The 23,688-nt window shown below is 42.2% G+C and overlaps 1 protein-coding gene across 2 annotated transcripts in view; it reads left to right on the top strand.

Annotated features, from left to right (window-relative positions):
• The window catches only part of Aatf (apoptosis antagonizing transcription factor), a 111,726-nt gene extending 89,010 nt beyond the window's left edge, over positions 1-22,716 (top strand). For both annotated transcript variants that reach the window (XR_013343944.1, XM_026398013.2), the window contains one exon: positions 22,448-22,716. Coding sequence is in view for 1 of the 2 variants with exons in the window: in XM_026398013.2 (XP_026253798.2) it covers positions 22,448-22,511 (64 nt within the window). In the remaining variant the exon portion in view is untranslated. The remainder of the gene's footprint in view (positions 1-22,447) is intronic.
• Positions 22,717-23,688: the final 972 nt, after the last annotated feature.

The raw sequence follows: 23,688 nt of genomic DNA, 5'->3' as shown, positions 1-23,688 counted from the left end.
AGACCTGGCTTCCAGGGATGCTGGAACTGACCATGGTTGTTTTCAGGCCCTCTTAGCATGTGGAACTGGAAATGTATGAGTCCACATGCACAAACACAGGATGACCTCTCTTAACATCTCAGGTGACTTCCTCTCAGTGTCTGAGTTCCCTTTCAGAGTGTTGTTCTTTTTCTTTTCTTTTTTTTAATATGATTGAAATTATATTTTATTATAAATATTTTATATATGGTGAGCATTTTCCTGTCATTAAAATTATTAAAAACTTTTAAATGACTACATAGTATTTTTATATTTAGTTACTCACAGACTGTTGGGACATTTAAATTGCTTTTAATTGTTGTTGTAATTAATACCATGCATATATATATATATATATATATAAAACCTTTATTTTGTTTGTTTATTTTTATGTGGCACTGAGGATCAAACCCAAGGCCTCACACATGCTAGACAAGCACTCTACCACTGAGCCACAATCCCAGCCCCCATGATAATATTTTTAAGCATAATTATTTACCAAGTGAAATTACTGGTCATAAGTAGGTACATGTGGCTTTTGCCAGCTTTGTCTAACCTTAAATTATGTATCTGCTTTTTACTTGAGAGTATTTAGATTGCCATCATATTGCATCAGATTTTTTTCCCCCTATGCTTGAAAAGAGATCTATAGGCTTAGGCAAACACAATTGTTATTTTTCATTTTGGTTTGTTCAGTGCTTTGAGTATAAAACAGCTTATGGGTGGTTCTGAGTACCTTTATATCTGTCTTTATGACCTCATATGTTCTCCTGTACTTTGGAAGAGAGAGCTTAGGTAGGGCTAGGTTTTTTCTCTGCTAAATTTCTGGGTTCAGTCTATTTAAAAGTTATAGAGTAACGTAAGTACATTTTAGATTACATCAATAAAAAAATTACATCAATAAGAAAAGAACTAGCTGTCTAAAGCTAAACCATATCCTTTAAGGTTACATTATTATGAGGTATAAAATAAATCTGGTTTAATTATTGCCATCTTTTTGCCCCCGCCCCCGCCCCCCCCCACCGTCACCAAGTACTGGAGATTGAACCCAGGTCCATGCACATGCTAAGCAAACATCCTACCTTTGAGCTACATCCCCAGTCCTTTTAATTTTATTTTGAAACAGAATCTTGTTAAGTTGCCTGGGCTGACCTCAAACTTGGGATATTCCTGCCTCAGCCTCCTGAGTACCGGGAGCTATAGGCATGTGCCACCATACTCAGCTAGTGATTGCTTTTAGAATACAGTATTTGAAAATCATATAGAAATTAAGTTTTTGTCATTTAAAAAAATTTATTATTATTATTATTATTATTATTATTATTATTATTATTTTGTGGTGCTGGGGATTGAACCCAGGGCCTTGTGCATGCAAAGCAAGCACTCTACCAAGTGAGCTATATCCCCAGCCCAAGTTTTTGTCATTCTTAGTTGTAGTTTATTTTTATATCACCCAATACCTCAGAGGTACTTAGTTTTTCAGAATCTTATATTTGTTCATCATTTTTGAGGGTCTGTTATATGTGAAACATAAAATTATTTGAAAATGACTATTCTATTTAGTATTATTTGGGGCTTGGTCTATAAGAAACAAAACCTGACTGCCGTGGCATAAGTAAATAAGATTGTATTTTTCTGGTGGAATCCTTCTGTGTGGTTGTTGGCAATGGCTTTCTCTTCTCTTTGATGTTAGGGCCAATTTCTGTTATTTTTCTCCTGTGTTCCTAAGATGGCTGCTGCTACTTCAGCCATCAAATATATGTATCCAAGACAAGAAGAATACAAAATAATAGTGCCAGCCATATTTTTGGCATTTTGTTTGTTTGTTTAAAAGTGAAAACTCCTGCAGAATTCCCTCCTGCAGACTTATTCTTGGTTTTCATTGGCCAGAACTGCATTACATTGCCAGGTTGGTTCAGTGAGCAAGGGAAAGGGGGTCAGCATTTGTTTGTCAGGTAGCAGTCTTGTGGCATTCTGAATTTATGGGGAAAAAAAGGATATCCTTTGTGGTATGATTCCTAATTATCAGCATTGTTTTCTAGCTGGTTTAGCTACTTAACAAGGAGTTTAATAATAGTGTTGTTGCTGGAGAACTGAGCATTTAGCTTTACCAAGGTATACTCCATTCTCATTGTGTTTCCTAAGCATAAAGAAGCTACATTCACATCACTGCTTATGCTTCATATCAGAATAGACCAGATCAACTATGGATACTGTAACTGGATCTTAGCTCTTTCTGCTCCTTGCATCAAAACTTCTAAAGCCAGTAAGTATTGGTAACTTTAGGCAAAAATTGATACTTTAGGCAGTGGTAACTTGCCCTGCTTTGTTAGTGGAACTAATCTAGTATGGTCAGTCCTTTGTGTCCGTGGGTTCTTCATCCACACATTCAGCCAACTTTGGGTGGAAAATATTCAGAAAATGGATTGTGTTCCGAGCACATATGGATTTTTCCTTGTCATCATTCTCTAAACAATATAGTATATAATTGTTTACATACCATTTACATTATATTAAGTAATATAAATAATCTGGAGATGATCTAATCTACAGGATATACATAGGTTATATGCAAATACTACCCCATTTTATGTAAGGGACTTAGATAGTGGTGGATTTTGGTATCCCAAGGGTACCAAGGATGTCCTGGAGTCAATCTTCTGTTCATACTGAGGGACACCTGTACTGAGGAAGGAATCTAGTACTATTCTGTTTTGTACACCACAAATGGGAAACATTCATTATTGTTAGAATGTCAGTATCAGTGTATACTACTTTTCCTCAAGTGAGTAATTTTGGTTTTGCTAAGTTATACACATATCATTCTTGTTGGATATGTGTGTGGATAGAGTTTTTTTAAATGATTTTTGAAGTATATAATGGCTTTATAACTTTATAAGCATGATACCAGGCCAGAAACCATAAGGGAAAATATTAATATACCTGACTATGGAAAAGTCATATTGAAAAGACATCAAAAACAGTAGATAAAAATGACAAACTGGAACAAAAAAATTTAGTAGATGACACATTTCTCTACATATGTATTGAGTTTTACAAATATCTTAATATCCCAGTAAGAATAATAGGCAGAGGCTGGAAGTGTGTCGGTCAGTAGTAGAGCACGTACTTAGCATGCCCGAGGCCCTAGGGTCCAACCCCAGCACCAGAAAATAAATAAATAAATAAACAAAAGAATAATAGGGAAAGCATGTCAATAAGCAGATTTAAAAATCATAAAATAGGGGTGGTTGCTGTAGCTCAGTGGTAGAGCACTTGCCTTGCGCATGTGAGGTACTGGGTTCGATGCTCAACACCACATAAAAATAAATAAAGGTTGAAAAAAAAGTGTTTAAAAAATCATAAAATACAAATCTTAAATAGCAAAAAAAGTCAGACTTTCAATCAAAGAAATGCAAAGTAAAATGAGATTTCATTTTTCCCTTATTAAGTTGTCGATGGTATGAGGGAATACTTTCATATCACATTGTTGGGAATGTGATTGGCAAAATCCTTTTGGAAGGTTATTATCTGTTAACTGCCTCCCACCCCCCAAAATAAAACTCTACTTCATAGAAATTGAGCTAAGGAAACAGCTATTGTACCAAGAATCTTTATTGCAATATTGTTTATAATACTGAAAAAGAAAAAAACCAAATGACCATCAATAAGGAAATAAATCACAGTAAAATCATTTTAAGAGATTAAGAAATAATTAAAGGATAAAGTAAAACTGTACAATATAGCCAGGTATGGTGGTACATGCCTATAATTCTAGCAACTTAGGTGGCTGAAGCAGGAGGATTGCAAAGTTTGAGGCTGGTCTGGGTAACTTAGCAAGGCCTTAAACAATCTCCAAAACCCAAAATTATTGGAGTGTCATGTTGGCACTTTAAAAATTTTAGATTTTCAGATGAGGAATGCCAAATCTATAGTGACAGGGAAAAAAAATAGAAACAGTGCCTTTAAAGTAATATCTGTACTTCCATGGAAGATCTCCAGGTACTTTTGTTACCTGGGAAAAGACACACTGTTTGCAATATGATCTATCATATTTTTAAGATAAAAATGCAGCAGATCTATATATGTGCTTATGTATGTATATATCACACTGAATGCTTGGGGAAACTCCTAGGAGGCTGCATATCAGAATGATAGGGGAGTTTACTTGTGGGGAAAAGTATGGGATGAGGAATGGGGTGAAGACAGATCTTCAGTTGAACCCAGGGATGCTTAACTACTGAGCCATATCCCCAGCCTTTTTTATATTTTATTTAGAGACAGAGTCTCACTGAGTTGCTTAGGACTTTGCTAAGTTGCTGAAGCTGGCTTTGGAATCATGTTCCTCCTGCCTCAGCCTCCCCAGCCACTGGCATTACAGACATGCACCGCTGAGCCCAGCAGTGTTTTGGCTCTCTCTAGTCTTTTTCCATGAGAATGCATTCATATTAGTTGTCATTAAAAAGTAAGAAGCTCTGGGGCTGGGATTGTGGCTCAGTGGTAGAGTGCTTGCCTAGCAGGGCAGGACCCGGGTTTGATCCTCAGCACCACATTAAAATAAAGGCATTGTGTTGTATCCATCTACACCTGAAAAATAAATATTAAAAAAAAAAAGTAAGAAGCTCTGGAGCAATAACACCAAACTCTTGGCATGTTTATTACTGGGTGAGTGGAATAAAAGACATTTTACCTTCTCTTATTTTTTAATTTTTTTTATTTTTTGTGGTGCTGGCAATTGAACTCAGGGCCTTGTGCACATGAGGCAAGCATTCTACCAAATGAGCTATATCTTCAGCCCCTCTTATATATTTTAAAAATATATATATTTTTAGCTATAGTTGGACATAGTAACTCTTATTTATTTATTTTTAATGTGATGCTGAGGATCAAACCCAGTGCTTCACACGTGCTAGGCAAGCACTCTACCAATGACCCATAACCCCAGCCCTATTAAATGTATTTCTGTAGTGTTTGAATTTTTTTACAATAAGCATGTATTACTTTATTTCAACAGAAAAATGTTTTCTTTTTGAAAATTACATATGTAAAATACAGAAAGGTGGCAGGAAAGTTCTGATTATTTCTCCACTGCAGATGTAAATGAGAACTCTTTCTTCCGTGGTTTCTATGGGAAACTGGCTTTTAATACCTGGCTGCTCCTTTGTAAGGCTCCTTCCCTTTTAATTGTGGTAACATATAGGTAAGATCTTTCTTGTCCTTTTGATTTCTTGTTCCCAGAAGCAGCTTCCCCTGTGGTTCTAGCTGACCTTGGCTTGGAGAGAGAGCCTCCTGTTTTCCTTAGTCGTTCCTTGGTTTGAGTTTTTATTTTTCCACAAATATACCTAAATTAAATCAATGCCTAGTGGGGTTTGGGGGGCCTAGTGCTCATCCTTCAGTCTCCTGTATCCCTTGTCCAGTTTGAGCTCCATAAATTTGTACTTGGTTGAACTGAATTGAAACTGGAACACAGCTCTTATTAAAAGAGGGAGAGGAGAAGTGCTGTCTTTAAAAGGATCTTTAGGGCAGGGGCATCTTCATTTTGCTTCTCTTGTGGTGTGTTTTGTGTAGTGTTATCTATCTAGTTAATGTTTGCTGATACAAATTCTTTTCCAATGCTAGGAATTTTTCTTTTCAAGTGATCTATTTAAAAAAAAAAACCCTTTTTAAATGCAAAGTAGCCCAGCTTAGTTCCTGTGTTACCAAATTTCCCTTTGGGAGCATTTTTTTCTAGGTATACTTTGGATACTGGTTTAAATGCTTTCAAATCTTTTTGTTAGTGAAAGTCTTATGTAATTTTGACCCCTTTATAAGTCCTGGTCTGGTAGATTGGCCTTGTCTCCATTATGAGATAGGTGAGTTTTGTTGCCTGCCTAATGAACATTCCCAGCATTGAGAGAAAAACCAAAGAAATCCAGTTTCGCTCATTGTCATATGTTAGCTTGCAAGGGAGGAAGGTACCATGATCCCCAAAATGATCACTGACTTTGCTAACCCCTTGATATTCTTGGCACTGGGCAGCTCAGCTCCCAGGATCATCTTTGCTGATACAAATTGGAATGCTGTGATTCTGTAGAGAGGGTTGGAAGGAGAGAGGCTTGATATCTCCCTGGTAGGGAGTCCCTCTAAACACTGTCACCATGAGGAGCAGATTACTATTTTACTTGCATGATGTATAGGTTACTGTTCACATCTATGCTGAAGTTATTCTAAGCTTATCAAGGACATTTTAGAAACAGCTTACTTTACATGATGTAAAACCCCCAGGGCTCTGTTAGACCAGAGGGAGTTTCCTGAAAAAATGCAGATGATCTCGGACTATGGTTCACACAAAGTGAAGATTTGGGGGATGAGGGAAATAATCAGCTGATTTCTGCCTATTTTTGAAAGACCCTCTGAGGTTCAGTTTTAAAGAAGTGAATTCTTTGTGATTCCCCCAAATGGGGCTTCTGGAAGTCTGATAGTCAGATGCTGGTGGGATATGTGGAAGAAGCAGTGCTGAGATAGAGACTATTCCTCAAAACTGGTCACCGGCAACGATTTGGGAAAGGAAACCCAGTACAGCCTTTTTCTGTGTTGGTGTGGAGAATAGCATGGGAAGGTCTTAGTGATGGCAGCCTGCTAAATTTGCGCCAGAGAAAATTGAGGTTTACCTTGAACTAACTGCTGCCTCACAGAGGGTTGTCAGATAAATTTGATTCTGATACTGTCCATAAAATATGTAGATTATTGTATTTTTCTATGCAGTTTCTCCCCCTTATTTCAGCAGTGGTAGCAACATGAATATTTTAGAGATACTCCGTTCCTTTGCTAAGAACTTAAATTCTCAATAGGAACAGGAAGGATTTCAATTTGAGCACCCATTCTCTCCCCCAAAATAGAACTTAGCCTTCTTACTCCTTTCATAAAGCTGCTGGCTTTATGGGGGGGAAAAAAAAACAAGGAGAGGAGAGGATCCTTTGATAAGTACTAAACATCAAATGCATTATTGTTTTACATCTGGAGTTTTAGAAAAGAAACGTACAAATGTAATCTGGTCTTGTAAAGTGCTTTGTCAACATCACTGCCACATTGTTCTTGAGGTGCCTTGGTATAATAGAATTTGTACAGGCAATTTGTCTTCGGCTTGCCATTTTTGTGTATGGGTCTGCACCCTAAATATGGGCATATTTGCCACTCTACTGTGATGGCATTCCTTTCCCCCAGTTAGTGGCCCAGAGGCTGCCAAAACTATTCTTACTCTCCCTGCCTGCTTCACCTCTGTTTGATAGATAGACGCACTACTCATGGTGGACTGTTCTCGTGTAGCTTGCTCAGCATTTCAGAGCACACCAATATCAACCCCAGAAATACCCTCATAGAGCATTTTCCGTTGGTTAAAAATTCTCAGGCAAGAATGGTTAAAATACAGATGTTTTCTGTGAGGCTTCTTATCTCCTAAAAAGGCACAGGTTATTCTGACAGGTGAAACAAGTCTGGGCAAATATGTAACATTGATCTAATCAGCAGGAACAAGAGCGATGTTTTAACTGGTGCTACCTTTTACCAGCATCATTAAAGGCTCCCATTACTCTTTTATTAGTGGTTCCCTCTTCCTTATCAGATTACAGAACGAACATAACTCATGGCAGTGATTTGATCTCTTGTTAAAGAGGATTACAGCTTTGCATTAACTCGGATTGACACAGTTTATAATTCGCTTGTTGATACTCAGGCAGGCGGTGTCATGTGTTTGACCCCCCAGCAGTGCTGAAAGGAAAGAACCCCCATATATCATCATTAAAGATGGCGCCCAGCACAGTCAGGAGGCTGGAGCCTTCTTCCAGGAGCAACAGAAAGGACAAAGGAAATGTTCTCAAGTTCAAGCCTGAGACTTGGACCAGAGTTTTAAAATTGAAAAGAAAACACTACTGTTGTTTCTTCTTTTTCCCAATTTGCCGCTGTTCAGCCTCTTGTTCTAGAGATTTTGCATTGTCAAATTGAATCCTTAGTTCCAAGCAGGAGGTAGAGTGATAAAAGCACATCTTCTAGGAAGAGATTGTAGATGATGAACAGATAAATCCTTCCCCCAAATGGGGCTTCTTGACAAGAGTGCTCATTTCTGCAGTCACGTTCTCAGCATTTCTTCAAAGGGTGATAAGTCCTCTTTTTTCTCAAAGGGCTATTTCACATTCTTTAAAATGAGCATATATATTTCTCTTAAGGATTTTTTGTTTTTAAGTTCTTTTATGTTACTATTCTTGGCTTTCTAAATATAGTATTTTATAGCTACCTTATTAATCACAAGTAAGTAGCTTGCAAGTGGTTAGGCAATAGCTAAGTTTTTCACCTTAATCTAGCTTCGTCATTCATACATATTATTAATATGTTTCCCATAATGATCCCTGAGCCAACACTAGATTGCTAAGATATGTAGACCATTTCTAAGTGAAACAACCTTTGCTCTGATTTATCCACCCTCATTCAGCCACCCTGTTTCTGATCCACAGTGAAATGGCATAGAAATAACATCATATTCCACTTTTTGAGCATTGGCTGTATGTCAGGCCTTGCACTAAGCCCTTGATGTACATTTTCATTTTCAATCAGTGAAGTGGTTGACGTTATCTGTATTTTATGATAAGAATACTAAGCATAGAGCAATTAAGTAACTTGCCTAAGTTAAGAGCAGGTAGTGGAACTGACATATTTATTTAGGAATGTAACTCCTAATAGCTGTTATTGTTTTTAGAAGTCAGCAAGGATTTTGATATAGATGGGAATAATGTGCCAAATAGAAGCCCCTCAATATACAGAGCTCCTTAATCTAAAACTGGGCTGGAGGATTACCTTTAAAAATTTAAAAATTTCTTTAAAAAATTTTTGGGCTGGGGCTGTAGCTCAGTGGTAGAGCACTTGCCTGGCATGTGTGAGGCACTGGGTTTGATCCTCAGCACCACATAAAAAAATTAATAAATAAAGATATAAAAAAATTTCACCCATTTCTTTTAAAGAGGTAATCTGTGTAGATAAATTTTGCCTATCAGTCATTCACATTGTAGTATGAATCATGGAATACTGTCACTGAACCTTTGCTAATTTGGGAGAATTATAAAATTTATCTTGTAAAAGTATTTTTTTCTTGCTCTTTTTTTTGGGGGGGTCCTGGGGATTGAACCTAGGGGCACTTTACCACTGAGACAGATCCCTAGCCGTTTTTTGAGACAGAGTCTAGGTAATTTGCTGAGGCTGGCCTTGAACTGGCTGATCCTCCCATCTCAGCCTCTTTAGTCTCTGGGACTACAGGTGTGTACTGCTGTGCCCAGCATGGAGTTCTGTTTTAATACAGAATATTGTTCAGTGGTCTCCACTTTCTGTTTCCACAGCCTGATTTGATTTGAGGTCTTTTTTCAAGTTCTCATACATATGATCACGCCAACAGCCTCTTGACCACCGGTGTCTGATCTCATCAGCTCTGTGTATCTTCAGGCTCCCCTTCCTCAAGGACCACATAAAGCATGCTCCTGCTCCTTGCCTGTAGACTAAGCTCACACTCTTGAGCCTGCTGCCAGGGCCTTCAGTGATTTGTCACCAAGCTATTTCCTTGTTAATCTGTTTCAGCAGCATATGCTGGTGCCATCCAGAGTGGGCCCTGCCATTCCAGGAACCTGCTCCCTGTTCCACCTCTGTCTCTTCATTCTGTTCCCTAGAGGTCTTCCAGCCCTGTTCCACTGGGTATTCTCCTGTCAAAGTATTCAGTCCTTTGAGTATACCAGCCTTTCCAAGGAGACATTTGTGATCCCTATCCTGATCCGAGTGGGTGGCTTTTTCTGTGTCGAACCCCATTTTATTGCTCCTCTCTAACAGTATTTATTACAGTTCACAAAAACACTTACTAGGGTTTTCTTTCTTGCTTGCTAAGAATGTTGATTTATAAGTTATACTGGCATAAAACGTTGTCAAGACCAAATGTGAGATTACAGTAAACATAACTATAGTTCTTTCACTTATAACTTAACATTGTATTTTTTTAAATATTTTTTTTAGTTGTAGATGGACATAATACCTTTATTTTTATTTTTATGTGGTGTTGAGGATCAAACCCAGTGCCTTCCACATGCGAGGCAAGTACTCTACCACTGAGCCACAGCCTTAGTCCTAACATTGTATTTTAATTCCAGTTGTGTCTTGCCTTATATAGCATTTTATAGCACAAGTATTACTTACCAAACAGTTTATTTCAGGTCTTTTTCTGGTTGGTGCCATCCCTGTCTATGCTAGGGAACAGGTTCAGCATTCTTGGTTGCAGTGCATATACACCCTTGATGCTTACATAAATTGAAATACTTAGCTGGGAGTGGTGGTGCACACCAGCTGCTTGGGAGGCTGAGGCAGGAGAATGCGAGTTCAAAGCCAGCCTCAGCAACTTAGCAAGGCCCTAAGCAACTTAGTAAGATCCTGTCTCAAAATTTTTAATAGATAGATAGAAAGAAAGAAAGAAAGATAGATAGATAGATAGATAGATAGATAGTGATTCCTGTGTCTTTTTTTTTGTTGATGTTGTTGTTAAATGAAAATAGGCTTTACTAGATTCTTGAATGAAATGTCCTTAATTTTTTGTTTGACAAGTACTGTTTTAAATATAATTTTCACAGATAATTATTTAAATGAAATTAGTGTTTTCACATGGCTGTAAATCTGTTACACAGATTTGCCCATTTCTTGCAAACCCCCAAACAGTTGATTATAGAATTCCTGTCTGAAATGACTTTGAAGACTTTCAGCCTATAAGTCTAGGTACAATTTGCTGGTAAGATTTTTTTTTTTTTAAACAGTATAAAAGATGGATGAAGAGGAGTTTCTTGCCTCTTTTATTGAAATCTCTTCGAATCATCTAACTCCTCTAACATACTGCCCTTGGCACTTTGTACAAGTCTGTGTTTTATATAGCCTTCAGTGGAGGTTGCTTCCTGACTGTTTGTGGTGTGTGTCTCTGTGGAACAACATTGCACCGCTGGAGGGCCAACTCCCTGTTTTGTTCACAGCTCATGGTCAGCATTAGAAAAATCCCAGAAATGAAGGGTCAAACTTTGGGACTTGTCGTTCCCTGCCCTTTGCTTAAAGGCTTTTTGAGGTCGTTTTTATTTAGGATGGACCCGGGAAAAGATCTTCCAAGAAGACTCTTATTTTCACATCATTTCCAAGAGTGTATATTGTACACTTTGAATTCTACCATAGGCTTGCTCCTGGCCACCTCTGCCAGGTTTGGTTTCTGGTGACCCTTCTACAAACAGAGGTGTACCCACAGGGCTCTGTGATGACCAGTGACAGCTTAGGTCAGTTTTTTGGACTGCTTTCAGAATTTGTTTTGTTTGAGAAGAAAACAGCTCTGGGGTGCTGGGGTTGTGGCTCAGTGGTAGATAGCTTGCCTAGCATGCGTGGGGCTCTGGGTTCGATTCTCAGCACTGCATTTAATAAATAAATAAATAAATAGATAGATAAATAAACAAACAAACAAACAAACAAAGGTATTGTGTTTACCTACAACGAAAAAAGAAATTCTTTTTTTTTTTAAAAAAGGAAAAAACAGTCCTAGAAGGGATTCTGTGTATGTTAACAAGCATAGTTACCTTTTGTTGTTTTTGGTGTTGGTAGTAAGTGTCAGACCATAAAAGGACCTGTGTGGAGGGCATCGCCTCACTGCTTTGAGTTCCAGTTGCGGGGAGGCACCTAGTAATGGGAAGCTACTCCCAACTATTCTGGGGAATGAGGTCTGCAGTGAGCCACAGCCACACCTGTGTTGAATCCAATGTCTCCTGGGGAGCAGAACACTTGATAAACTTAGCTCGTTTACCCTCCGGGTACCTCAATGTTAAAGGCAAGGAAGACTGAAAGCTCCTTCTTCTTCAAGATCTGGAAGCATCAGTGAAAAGGGAATCTCTTGCTTGGTGCAGAGCCAGGTGAGGCACTGAAGTCCCTGGGTCTGAAGTCCCTAAGTGGGACTGCCCAGTGGGGGTGTGTGTGGTTCTCCTTTCTGCTTCTGGGAGGATGGTGGGGGTTGGGCCTTTTGTCTCTTGAGTGGAATGTGAAATGCTGAAAGAGGAGCAGTTGTTCTTCAGTGCTTTGTGCTCCTTTATAAGAAAGAAGAAATCAATACACATTTTCTCATACACACACTTGGCAGCATTCCGCCTCCTCCACAGCTCGATCCTGCAGTGGAAGGCGCAGCCATGCCCCTAAACAGACTCACCGGCTTCCAGGGGAATAAATGCAGACTACTTATTTTGCACTTAGCAATCAAGGTTTTTAAAGGCAGCCGTGTAACTGGCTAAGGCCAGCAGACTGCTGAGTGCAGGGACTGGTTGGCAGAGCTAGGACAGTGAAGGTGGTGCTGTTATGGATGCCCAGGAGCCGAGGGTCCTGGACTACCCCCTGGGGAACGTTTACTGGCAGGTTCAGCAGAGACCTTCCTTTTATAAATTTCTCTGTGGACAAAGGAAGGGAGAAAGTTCTTTAAGTTTGTGTTGTAGTGGCTAAAAGTTAGGTGTGGCCCATGAGTAATTTTTAACAGAATCCCTAGTTTAGGTGACATAATAACCTCACAGTACAGAGTGAGCTCAGTTTTATTCTGAGCAGATTGGGGTGGCCTGAGAGGGTTTGGAGCCCATGCTCTGGCCCAGAGGAGGTAGATGGTTAGAGCTGAGAGCAGGCAGGGGGTCATGGGGCAGCATGTGGCGAAAGAAAAAAGAGGAGACCCAACAGTCAAATGTAGGAGGAGGGAGATGAAAGGACAGAGCAGAGGAGAGCCTGCCCTGAACTGGCTGAACTGGCCAGCAGAGCCAGGTAGCTGCGCTGCTCCTGGCTGCTCCTGTGGCCAGCAGCTCAGCTCTGTGTCTTTTGAGTGTTGTGAGTTGCTGCTGCTGCCGCCTTGGGTTGGTTTGCCCATTGCTGCTTTCACATTTGGGCTGGCACTGGGTTTATAAGCAAATGAGCTCTCCGACTTGGTGTCAGAAGTAATAGCAGTGTGCCTGCCAGAACTCTCTAATTTCTACGTGTTTTGATCCCCTGGAAGTTGAGGTTAAACTGGAGCTGAGAGATACATCCTGTGCGGCCCCCACTGGCCCTGGATCACTGGCAGCAGTCCTGAGATGGATACAAATGTAACTGGGTGTCAGTCTCTCCTTCCCCGTGGTTGGGGGAAGTGATTCACGTCTAAGCAGTGAAGCATCCCCTGGCTTCTAACAGGAGCTGTGAGAGGGGCTGCTGTCTGAACAAGGAGCTTCATCTTCCTGAAGCCAGCAGTCACAAAACCGTAAACACAACACCGGCCAACTCTATTGCCAGGATCGCGGTGGCTTGACGTTAATATTAAACATCTCCAGCAAGGCAGAGAGCTCTGTAGCCTGGCTCCAGAATAAAAATAAATAAAAATAGAGAGAAAACCCTGCTAAAAACAGTGAGGTGGTTTGTCGTCTTTCCTTTGTGAGGCCATTTGTCTTCTCTCGCATCAAATCTGTTATAAAACAGTCAAACTGTGAAAGTGGAAATCATCCCAGGAATATGGAATATTAATGCACAGGAGAGGAGCAGCGTCCCTTTTGTCTGAAGAGTGGCTCCTGCCCCCCCTTTTGTAAGCCACCGAGGTAAATTATTTTTCTTTAAACAAATATGAAAGACTTGAAGCTAGTGGTATTGGAATGGTGGAAGTTTCAAGTATTTTTTTTTTCCTTTGTTAAAGTGGAGTGAATTTCTAACTGATGAATGAGGAGAAAACCTTTATAAATTTAATCCCAGTTCCTTGCCCATCCCTGTTTCTGTCCTCTCTCCTTCCTTCTCCATCCTTTTGGTTCCTTTGTTTGGGGCCTGAACCTGCTGCTTTGAACACTTATAAATCTTGAATCTGCCTGATCTTTAGGAGACAGGCCAGAGGCCGCATGTCACCGTGTGTAATTTAAAGCTGCAGGGCTAAAAGCATTTGCAGAGGTTTGAAGGACCCAGTTCTGACCTGACCAAAAGAGCACATTGGAACAGACCTTCTCGAGTCTCCTTCAAGCCCTGGGAGGATGGTGATGAGAGCAGACACACCGAGTAATTTATGGGCTCCGTTTGCTCCCAGTCTCCTCAGCACCTGGTCCCCTTAGAAATGAGTCATGTACTGCCACCTTGTGGCAGATTCTAGCAGCTGCAGTCTGACTGTCTTGGACCGTCCAATCTGGTGTTCAGCTGGTGTCTGATCCAAGACGATTTGCCTTGTATCCAGATTTAGGTAGGTAGTGATAACAGGAGGGGATTCTCTTGAGTCACTACTGTTGCTTTGATAATTTGATCATGTTAAGAAATAGGTCTCAGGTGAGAGAAGATGGCTTTCTTTTACTTTCTTGTTCTGTGCATTTTGGGGGTATGGGGTGTTTTTTGTTTTGTTTGGATTTGGTTTGTTTTGATCTGGGATATGTGAGAGTTTAGAAAAGAAACCTGAGATCCGGTCACACGTAGTGGCACATGCATGTAACTCCAGCTGCTTGGGACGCTGAGGCAGGAGATCATAAGTTTGAGGCCAGCCTCTGCAACTTAGCGACACCCTGTCTCAAAATAAAAAGGACTGGGGATGTAGGTCCATGGCAAAGTGCTCCTGGGTGCAATCCCTAGTACCAAAAATAAAATACAAAATATGTAAATAAAAATGTTTAAAGGACTGGGAAGGGGGGTGGAGCTCTGTGGCAGAGCATTTACCTAGCATGTGTGAGGCTCTGGATTCAATCCCCAGTGCAAATAGTAATAACAACAACAACAATAAGCCTGTGTTTTGTTGTTGGGGAACATAGAAGGAGGGTAAGGTTCTGACCTTTCTTTGGCTGCATTCAGTTCCTAGGCTTTTCTGCTCTCATGTCCTGTGTGGCATTCTGGGCAGGTGATGCTCTTTATAAGAGCTGTGTCAGGGTCTGCACTTGGACTGCCTTCCCTACAATACCCAGTCTTGAGAACTGAGTTCTGATGCGTCACCTGCCCCTGGTCCCATTCCTGGGATGTGCACATGGCACCTGCGTGCCATTTGGATTGATATGTTCCCCTCGTGAGCCAATAGAGACATTCTCACTTACCTTTCTCTCACTTAAAGCCACTGATACTCAATAGGATTTGGATCAGAGAAGCAGAAGGGATGAAAGGTAGAGGAAGGAGCTGTTTCAGTCTCTTGTGTTGTTGGGAAGCTGGCCACAGGCCTTCAGATGGCCCTCTGCAGCACCTTGGGGCTGCTGTGCCGTGTTCCATTTTTCATCATCAAATGACGGTGCAATTTATGTAACAGGGACTTTGCTTAGTACTCTGAAAACAGTATCTTTAAGGAGGGTATGTCACCATCTTACTGAAGAGGAAGCTAAGTTTCTGGGGGCTGAGTAATTCACCTCAGCTCATGGGTGTGGTAAGGACCTGAGCCAGAATCAGAACCACTCTAGCTCCAGATTGCAGCCCCTGCACATTTGGTATATGCCGCATGCCGCGAGGTGTGCCACATAAAAGTGATTTGCTTTGTTTTAGGTGATTGTTTCTAAACTTGCTTTTCCCATTTGGTTGAGTATATAACAAAAGAAAGCTATTGTCCCAGGGCTTTTAGGCATCTCTAAGAGGAAAATGGAACAGTGGATAGCCTTTGCTCTCTGGCCCACTTTGGTTTCTGACAATTAGAATGGAGGCACGTGTTTAACTGGAAGAGGATCCCTTTGTTTGATGCCATTAACATATGCCAAGTAATAATTGGAGGGACACCTTTTTCTGTAGGCATTTGGAATGCCTGGGCATATTGGTAGACAGAACAGAAGGGACTAGAGATCTGTGAAGCAGAGAGAAGGGTTTGTTTAGAATACAGGAAGAAGGGCTGAGCTGGAGATGCCGGGAAAGTGCTGGCCTGCCCCACACAAGGTCCTGGCTTGGATCCCTAGTACTGCTCAACCCTGCAAAAACTGAAAATGCCAATGTGGAGGAGGTGGGGTCCTCTCTACCCACTGCACTGTCTAGACAGTGCTGTCAGTGTGAGGACTGGCTCGGAGGTTCCTGGACTTTTCTGTGGGGCTTCAGCAAGCTGCAGGACTTGGTCAGTCTGGTGGGAAGACTACATGAGAGCGATGGAGGGAAATGCGGCTGGTGAGCCAAGAAAGGACAGGTTTAGATAGAGGAAGACACCGGCTAGTTGAGGAGCTGCCACAGCGCAGAGCAGTCAGCCTTGCTCCCCTCCTGATTCCAGGGGATACGGCCATGGGACAAGTCACAGAATAGCGGAGTTGGGTCCTGGTAGAACTGGGTATCCCTGACAATTTACAGCAGATGGTCACCTTCCCAACCCAGCTTCTGCTGATCTTTTGTTCTTTGTAATCCTGCACAGCAGCTAACAAAGTTCAAGTAGACATTCAAATATTTTTTATTAACTCATCACACCTGTGTGTTGTATTTTGAGGCCAGGGATCATAAACATCTAGTATGTTGCTAGTACATGTTTATGAACTTTCGTAGCACTAAGTCAGTCGTTTTCAAAACACAAACATTTGAAAAAGGGTGACATCAGTATCATCACCAATAATTTTTGAAAGCACACATCTGTCGTCAGTGGCCATGCTCCTCTGTCAGTGCGGAGGCGCACATGTGGGAATCTCTGCACCAGGCTTGTCCATGCTGACACTTCTCATGAAATTTGGGTTTGACGTGAGCCCAGGTGGAATTGGCAGGGAGCTCTGGCAGAAAGTCAGAATTAGTCTGACTTTCCCTCCGTGTGCTTTGTCATTTTCTTTGATTCCTGGAGGTATCTGTGCAGGGATTGAGTTAAATGGAAAACAAATGCTGCGCCACTTCAGGGCAAGGCCCTGCGGTGTGCAGGATAGGGGACTATGGAAAGGGAAGAAGGGCCAGGTGCGCTGGGTGACTGAGGTAGGCACCATCTTGCGAGCTGTGGACTGCTGTCATTCTAGTGGTGAGTGGGGCTTTAAGTGAAATGGGGGTGCACGTGTATAATAATGCATATATTAAGGACTACGCCTTTTCTCATGAAGCAACAAATTAACAATTTTGAATTAAGCAAGCGCAAATTATGTATATAATTTAAATCAGGAAAGCTGCATCACTGTCTTCACTGGTACGTTTGGAGGATTGGCATGAAATATTTACTGGGAGACTGTGATATACTGGGGGGGTGCTCTATGGGCCACCCCCGGGAGTAGTGGAATGGCCATTTTCTTTGCACTGTCCACCTGCCTCAGGAGTGGGGTATGGCAACTTGGAGATGGCTTGGTTGGAGGCTTGTCAGCAGGAGGAGAAGCAAGGTCTTTCTGAGAACAGATAGCAGATGCCTACAGAGTGCCCGTGCTGCAAGCTACCGTCCTAGCAAACTGAATGCCCCGCACAGACCATTTGCAGGTTTAGTACTCTCCTTTGTACTGTTTGCCCAAATGCCATCATGAAAGACCACACTTTGTGTTGCAGTCCTGAGAGAAGCGTACGTGGGGAACTGAAGGCACACATGGGTCCTCACATCTGTCTGGGGCTGCATTGTTTTACATGTGCACTCCCATTTCACTTAAAGCTCCACCCACCCCTTGAATGACAGCAGTTCACAGCTCGCAAGTCGTTGCCTACTTCAGTCTCCCTGGAAGACTCATATGATAAAAAAGCTGGATTCCAGCACACACACACACATTCCGTCTTTATGGAAAATGGCTGCTAATCCATGATCATTTTTTTTCCAGAAACAGGTTTTATGATAATATAGTAAAAATATTAAATTAGAAAATGCCTCACTAAGGGTTATAAAACCTTACTACACTAGAGATAGGTAATTATCCCCTCTACAGCCTAAATGACAGTTTAAAAGAAATAAAAATGTTAGTGCTCATTACTTGCTTTTGTAGGTTGCAATAAAGGGTAAGTTAAATTTTAATTCAAGGAAGAGCCCCGGCTATCGACCTTCTACCTTAGGTCCAAGTCCTGTTAATTACTCTGTCGCTTATTCTCCTACATGATACTAACATTAATACATTTTCTACAGTGGACATTCCCACTGGCCATTGAGACCCATAGTGTGGAGGGGGAGGGGAGACAAATCAGGAAAGGTACTTCAGATCAGTGATTCAGATCTTGATTCTTAATGTGATGGGGAGCAGGAATTATTTTTTAAAGAAAACCAAGTTCATTATGCATAGCCTTAAGGGAACCTCAAGTATTAAACTCGACACTTACCCTGGAGAATCAGAGGAAGACAAGGTTAACCTGAAGGATTGATAGTCTGGCCCTCTGCACAGCCAAATCCTGGTTAGGGAAGAAGTGCTGCAGTAGAAGCCATCTGCCTCCTCATCTCCAGCTTTTGCTTGCCTGGTTTCTAGTTTTGTTTTCCTTGGGAAGGTGTGAGGGATTTGGATGTGCTTTCTTTCTTTTCAGATGTTTTGATCTTTCCCTCTGCACTGACGCTAGACCTAGCACCTGTCTGGGTTTGGGGGAGCTCCTGGGCTCTCTACACTTCAGTCTTACTTGGTGTGTGAAGACTTTCCAAATTGAAGATAGGTACAGACTTCGATGGAGTCAGTTTCCAAAGTAGAACATGCCTGTGCTGGAGGTACAGGCCTCCCTCTGCTCAGCCTTCTACAGTTGCCCTTCAGCTAGTGCAAAGCTTGCTGTGAGCCCATCTCTAGAGTGCCCTGGTCCTCGCCCTGGACTAGAAAGTTCCAGGGCCTCAGGCACAGGCCCATTTGGACCTATGGTCCAGGAATTGAGAAAGGCCAAGGACTGGACTGAAAATACTGTGTGGGTCAGATGGCTTCCAGGTCTTTATTTTCAACCAAACTATAGGAGAATGTGAGTTGAGTTGTCAGTTGATAGATTGTTAAAGGTAATTTTTGGAACTGGGGATGTGGTGCAGTGGTAGAGTGCTTGCCCAGCATAAGGATTTAGGCTCAATCCCAGCACCACAAAAAAAAAAAAAAAAAAAAAAAAAAAATTATGTAATTTTTAGTGATGGGTCACTATGTGATTATTTTTCCCCCATATAATTCAGAAAGAATGAGATGAGAAGAATCAAGGGACATTTTGGTGACAAAACTCCTATTCCTGTCTGGGCACAGTGGCATGCCTGTAATCCCAACTATATGGAGACTAAGGCAGGAGGAGTTCAAGGCTGACCGGGGCAACTTAGTGAGACCCTGTCTCAAAATAATATAAAAAGGGCCGGGGATATAACTCAGTGGTAGAGTACTCCTGGGTTCAATCCTCAGTACATTAAAAATTAAAAAGAAAAAAAAAATCCCATTCTTTTCTGCTTGTTCATATGACAGGATTTCTCAGGACATACATCTACAAAAAATAAGACTACAGTTGATGCTGAGCCCTTTTTCATTCTAATGATAGATGATATTCACCCATAGATCCATGAACACTCAACAGGGAAAGCTTCGTTCATATGCATTAAGAAATGTGATTCCAGTACACTTTATACATTTATATTAAATTTTCACTAAAATTATAATACACTGTTAGTATTGTTAATATATATATAGATTGTATCCTAATAATAATTGTAAGCATAAACCAATCCAGAACAGAATTTCAATTAATTGAAGACTTGTCTCAAGAAATTAAAATATTTTCATTTTTATATTTTAAATTTTGAAAATTTCAGATGTTTTCCATTTACTTATTTTTGTGGCCAAAAAATATAATAGGATAATCAATGAAAGAACAATTATATTACAACAAAAATCTATAGGGAAAAGTCAAGTGGAAATGTCAACCTGTTTTTGAAAAAAAGATGCTGTAAAATTTCTAAGTTAGAGGGTTTGATTATGTGTTATTTAAATAAATGATAATGGGTATCCAGTCACTGTGGCATAGAGGTTCCATTGGGAGCATTACAAAAGGGTCATGACTTTTAAAAGTTAATAATTAGAGCTTTCTCATAATTATATCCTTTGTGACTATGTAAATTTGCTGTGAAAAATTTCATATAGCAACTTAGAATGTGTGAGGGGTGAGAAGTTTTGTAAAAACTGTTTTCCGACTCTTGGGCTCTGTCCTCCCAGTGTGCATGACCACCTAGGAATGCAAAGTCTTGAACCTTGGATGTGATGAGAAGGGCTGGGCTGAGTCAGCAGCTGGAGTCTAGGCCGGTCCTTATCTGGAGCTGCTCCTGGTCCCCAAGGAGGGCTTGCTTGGTCTGCCTCTAGAGCTGGGGCCCAGGGAGGAGCCGGAAGCACCAGAGGCAGCAGGAGGCCATCGCATTGCTCTTGGTGAGGGATGGTGTGATCTGAAATAGTGGGGGCCTAGAGGGCAGCAGGGCTTGGGTGCTTTGCAGGTGCACGTGGCCGCTGGCTGGTGGGTAGTGGGCGAGGAAGACGTCAAGTTGAAATTGCTTGAGGGTGTTTAGATTGGAATGATCCCTTATTTGTATTCTCCATCTCTCTCTCAAAATATTTTAAGAACCCAGACCACTCAGCTTCCCAGGTTGCTCTGCCACGAGCAGCTGCATATGTTTGTCAGCTTTGCGCACCTGAGTGTGAAATGATGTTCCATCAAAACATGGGTTCAGCATTTCACTCTCTGCTCCTGACACGTGAACCCCGCTGCGGACAGTAACTGCTGCCTTCGGCCCTGGCGTTGCACTGCTATTGCAGCGCAGAATGGAAGCATTTGCTGGGGGTAATGATGGGGTCTGGTGCAGGCAAGCAAGGCGAGGCTGGAAAGGGGGTGGCTTGAAGGCTAAATAGCACTGCGCCTCCGCTTCTCCCTCTCATCAGCCCGTGTCCTCTTAAAGTCATACTGTCCTTTCTGTCATGGCAACTCTCCCCTTCATGCCGTTTAATTTTTTTGTTGTTGAAATGGCTAGTGAGACTTGTTTTATTGGCAAATAGGCAGGCCCCGAGCGTGATGAAGTGAGGCCGGCAGGGCCTCGCTGCTCTCCTGTGATGGAGCTGGCGGCCGGGAGGGGAGCTGCCTGCACTCATTTGCATTTGGGCTGAGGCCGCTCTTCACCTTTGTAGGGCTGTCTGGGCTGTGGAGAGCTAGGCAGACAGATGTGTGTGGCAGGGAACAAAAGAGGCTGGAGCTCAGGGTGAGCTTGCTCTTTGTCTGCAGGCCGTGGGGCTGGGAAGGGTGGCAGCAAATACTCGCTGTAAAATGGCAGTAGTAAAACTGGGACCTGCTGTTTTCTAACCCATGCGCTCCCTGCCTCCCTGTGGCTCCCCAACATGAAAGGCTAGTTTAGATTTCTGTTTTCTTCTTTAAGGTTTTCACTTTCTTAAGGCTTTGGTATGCCATTCCCATCTCCCATGTCCTGATTATGGTGCTTCTGTTCCTCTCCGTCACTAAAAACAGGGTAACTTTAAAAAAAGACTAATGAATTTTTGGGTTGAATTCTTGTGAAAAAGAGCTGTTGAACGATGGAGGTTTTTGTTTGTAATGTCAGGTTTGCCAGTGATGGCTCTCAGCACTTTTAAAAGCCTATTTCTTGACAAGATGGCAGACAGTATTTTTAGTCAGATCTGAAAATATCAGAGCTGCCATGGCCTTTTACCGGGCTGCTGACTCCCTGGTCAGCTGGGTGCCTGCCTCAGTTGACTGTGTCCCTGGGGCCCTCTCATCTCACATGGGTCCCACTTGCTTGGAGCCTCGAGGCCCCTCCTGACTGTAGGGAGAGCTGCATGGTATGCACAGGGGAGAGGGCCCTGCAGCGTCCATCCTGCAATGGGCAGGGTCCCTCCACACACACCCTTGAGATTTTCCAGTCCTTGGCAGATGGCTTTGGCCAGATGTGTATGTGTTGCACTTAGTAACAGAGACAGAGGTTGGGTGTGGTGATTGACTGTATTTTCAGGAACCCAAGACTGACATCTTAGGAGTTTTAAAAATGTCAAAACCCAACTTTTGAAATAAATTAGCCAATCAAATTATTTATTAGATTGAGACTAGAGAAGCTGCCGGGGAATGGGGAAGGTCTTGGGTCTACGCCTGAACCACTGCACATGTGATAGTAATTGGAATCTTGTTGCTGGGTCATTTTCATTGTTTTTCAAGTACTGCCAAGTCCAAGAAAATGTATGAAAACTAAATTATATCCCCCTACATCCCATGTCTGATTGAATCCTCCTCATGGCGTGGCCGTCTCATACATCCTATTAAAATATTCAATCTTGTTTTCTTACTTGAAGAGCCTGTCTGTAAAGGGCAGACTTAGAGAAAACTCATTCCCTAGAGACAGGGTATCCAGGCACACTGGACTGTTTACATATTTTACTATTTGATTGGCTGTGTCTGGATTTCTTCCTCTCGTTGTATTTGTGAATAAGAGCTGTGAGGTGCATTTTTTAATTACATGGCTGTGTTTTCAATGGAAGGAGCAGATGAGAGTATTTCCCAGCTTCTTAGTTTCTTTTAACCTTGAGAAGTTAACTGGTGTGTTAACCAATTTGTTTTGTTTGTCTTCTAGGACAGAGTTGTATCGATCTCTTTTTGGCCAGCTCAACCCTCCTGACGCTGGCCTTGGGGATTGACGTGGTCGCTGTCTCCTTTGCCCTGGGCCTCCCTGCACCCCGCCAGTCCTGCCAGCTGCTCACCCAGGAGGCAGCTGTGATTCCATGGGGCTGAGCTGCCAGGGAATCCCTGGGAAGGTGCTCTGCCAGGAACGTGTGCCTAGTGCCTGCAAGGGCACCTCCCCGTGTCCTTTAACCATCACAAATAAAGATTATTGTCACTGCTGCTGCCACGTGTGATTTCTTAAGCAGCACACAGTAAGTGTGATTTAGGTCTGTAGCAGGAAGACTCCTTTGTTGGGAGGGTTTTATTTTTTCCTAGTTAAAAGGCCCCCTCTTGCAATATAAGCCCATTCGTCCTAATGGACCCTTAGGTGGTTTCTGGTTTGGGGCTGTTGTGAGTAATGCTGTGGTGAGCATGGACGTGCAGATGTCCTTTCAACTTTTTTTTTTCTTCTTTTGCAGTACTAGGGATTGAACCCAGGACCTTGGTGCATGCTAGGCAATCGCCGAGCTGTATTCTCGGTTCTCATTTTTTATTTTGAGAGACGGCCTCACAGTTGCTGGCCTGTTCTAAACTCCCAAACTGCCTGCCTCCGCCTCCTGAACAGCTGGGATCACAGGCATTCGCCATCACAGCTGGCTCCCTTCAAAATGTCTTTTGAGTCTATACCCAGAAGTGGGCTCGCTAGTCATAGGAGGTCTGTTTTTCCTGGGCTTTGGTGAGGGGTGTGTTTGTGTGTGTGTGGTGCTGGGCTCAGATGCAGAGCCTCCACATGCTGAGCATGCACTCCGTTACTGAGCTGTACCCCAGCCCTATTTAAGTTTCTTGAGACCTCTTCTGTCCCCATAATGGCTATGCTACTTTACATGCCCATCAAAAGAGTGGAAGGGCTCCCTTTTCTCCCCATTTTTGCCAACACTTGTTATCTTTCATCTTCTTGATAACAGCAAATTAACAGGTATGGGGTGGGGGCTGGGGATGTGGCTCAAGCGGTAGCGCGCTCGCCTAGCGTGCGTGCGGCCCGGGTTCGATCCTCAGCACCACATACAAACGGAGATGTTGTGTCCGCCGAGAACTAAGAAAAAATAAATAAATGTTAAAATTCTCAAAAAAAAAAAAAAAGTATGGGGTGATATTTCAGTGTGGGTTTTGGGCTTTTCCAGTTCAGGGGTAGCACCCAGGGCCTCAGGCAGA

Source organism: Urocitellus parryii, chromosome 7 (assembly GCF_045843805.1).
Source record: "Urocitellus parryii isolate mUroPar1 chromosome 7, mUroPar1.hap1, whole genome shotgun sequence".
NCBI lineage: Eukaryota > Metazoa > Chordata > Mammalia > Rodentia > Sciuridae > Urocitellus > Urocitellus parryii.
This window is presented reverse-complemented; position numbering and strand designations above follow the sequence as displayed.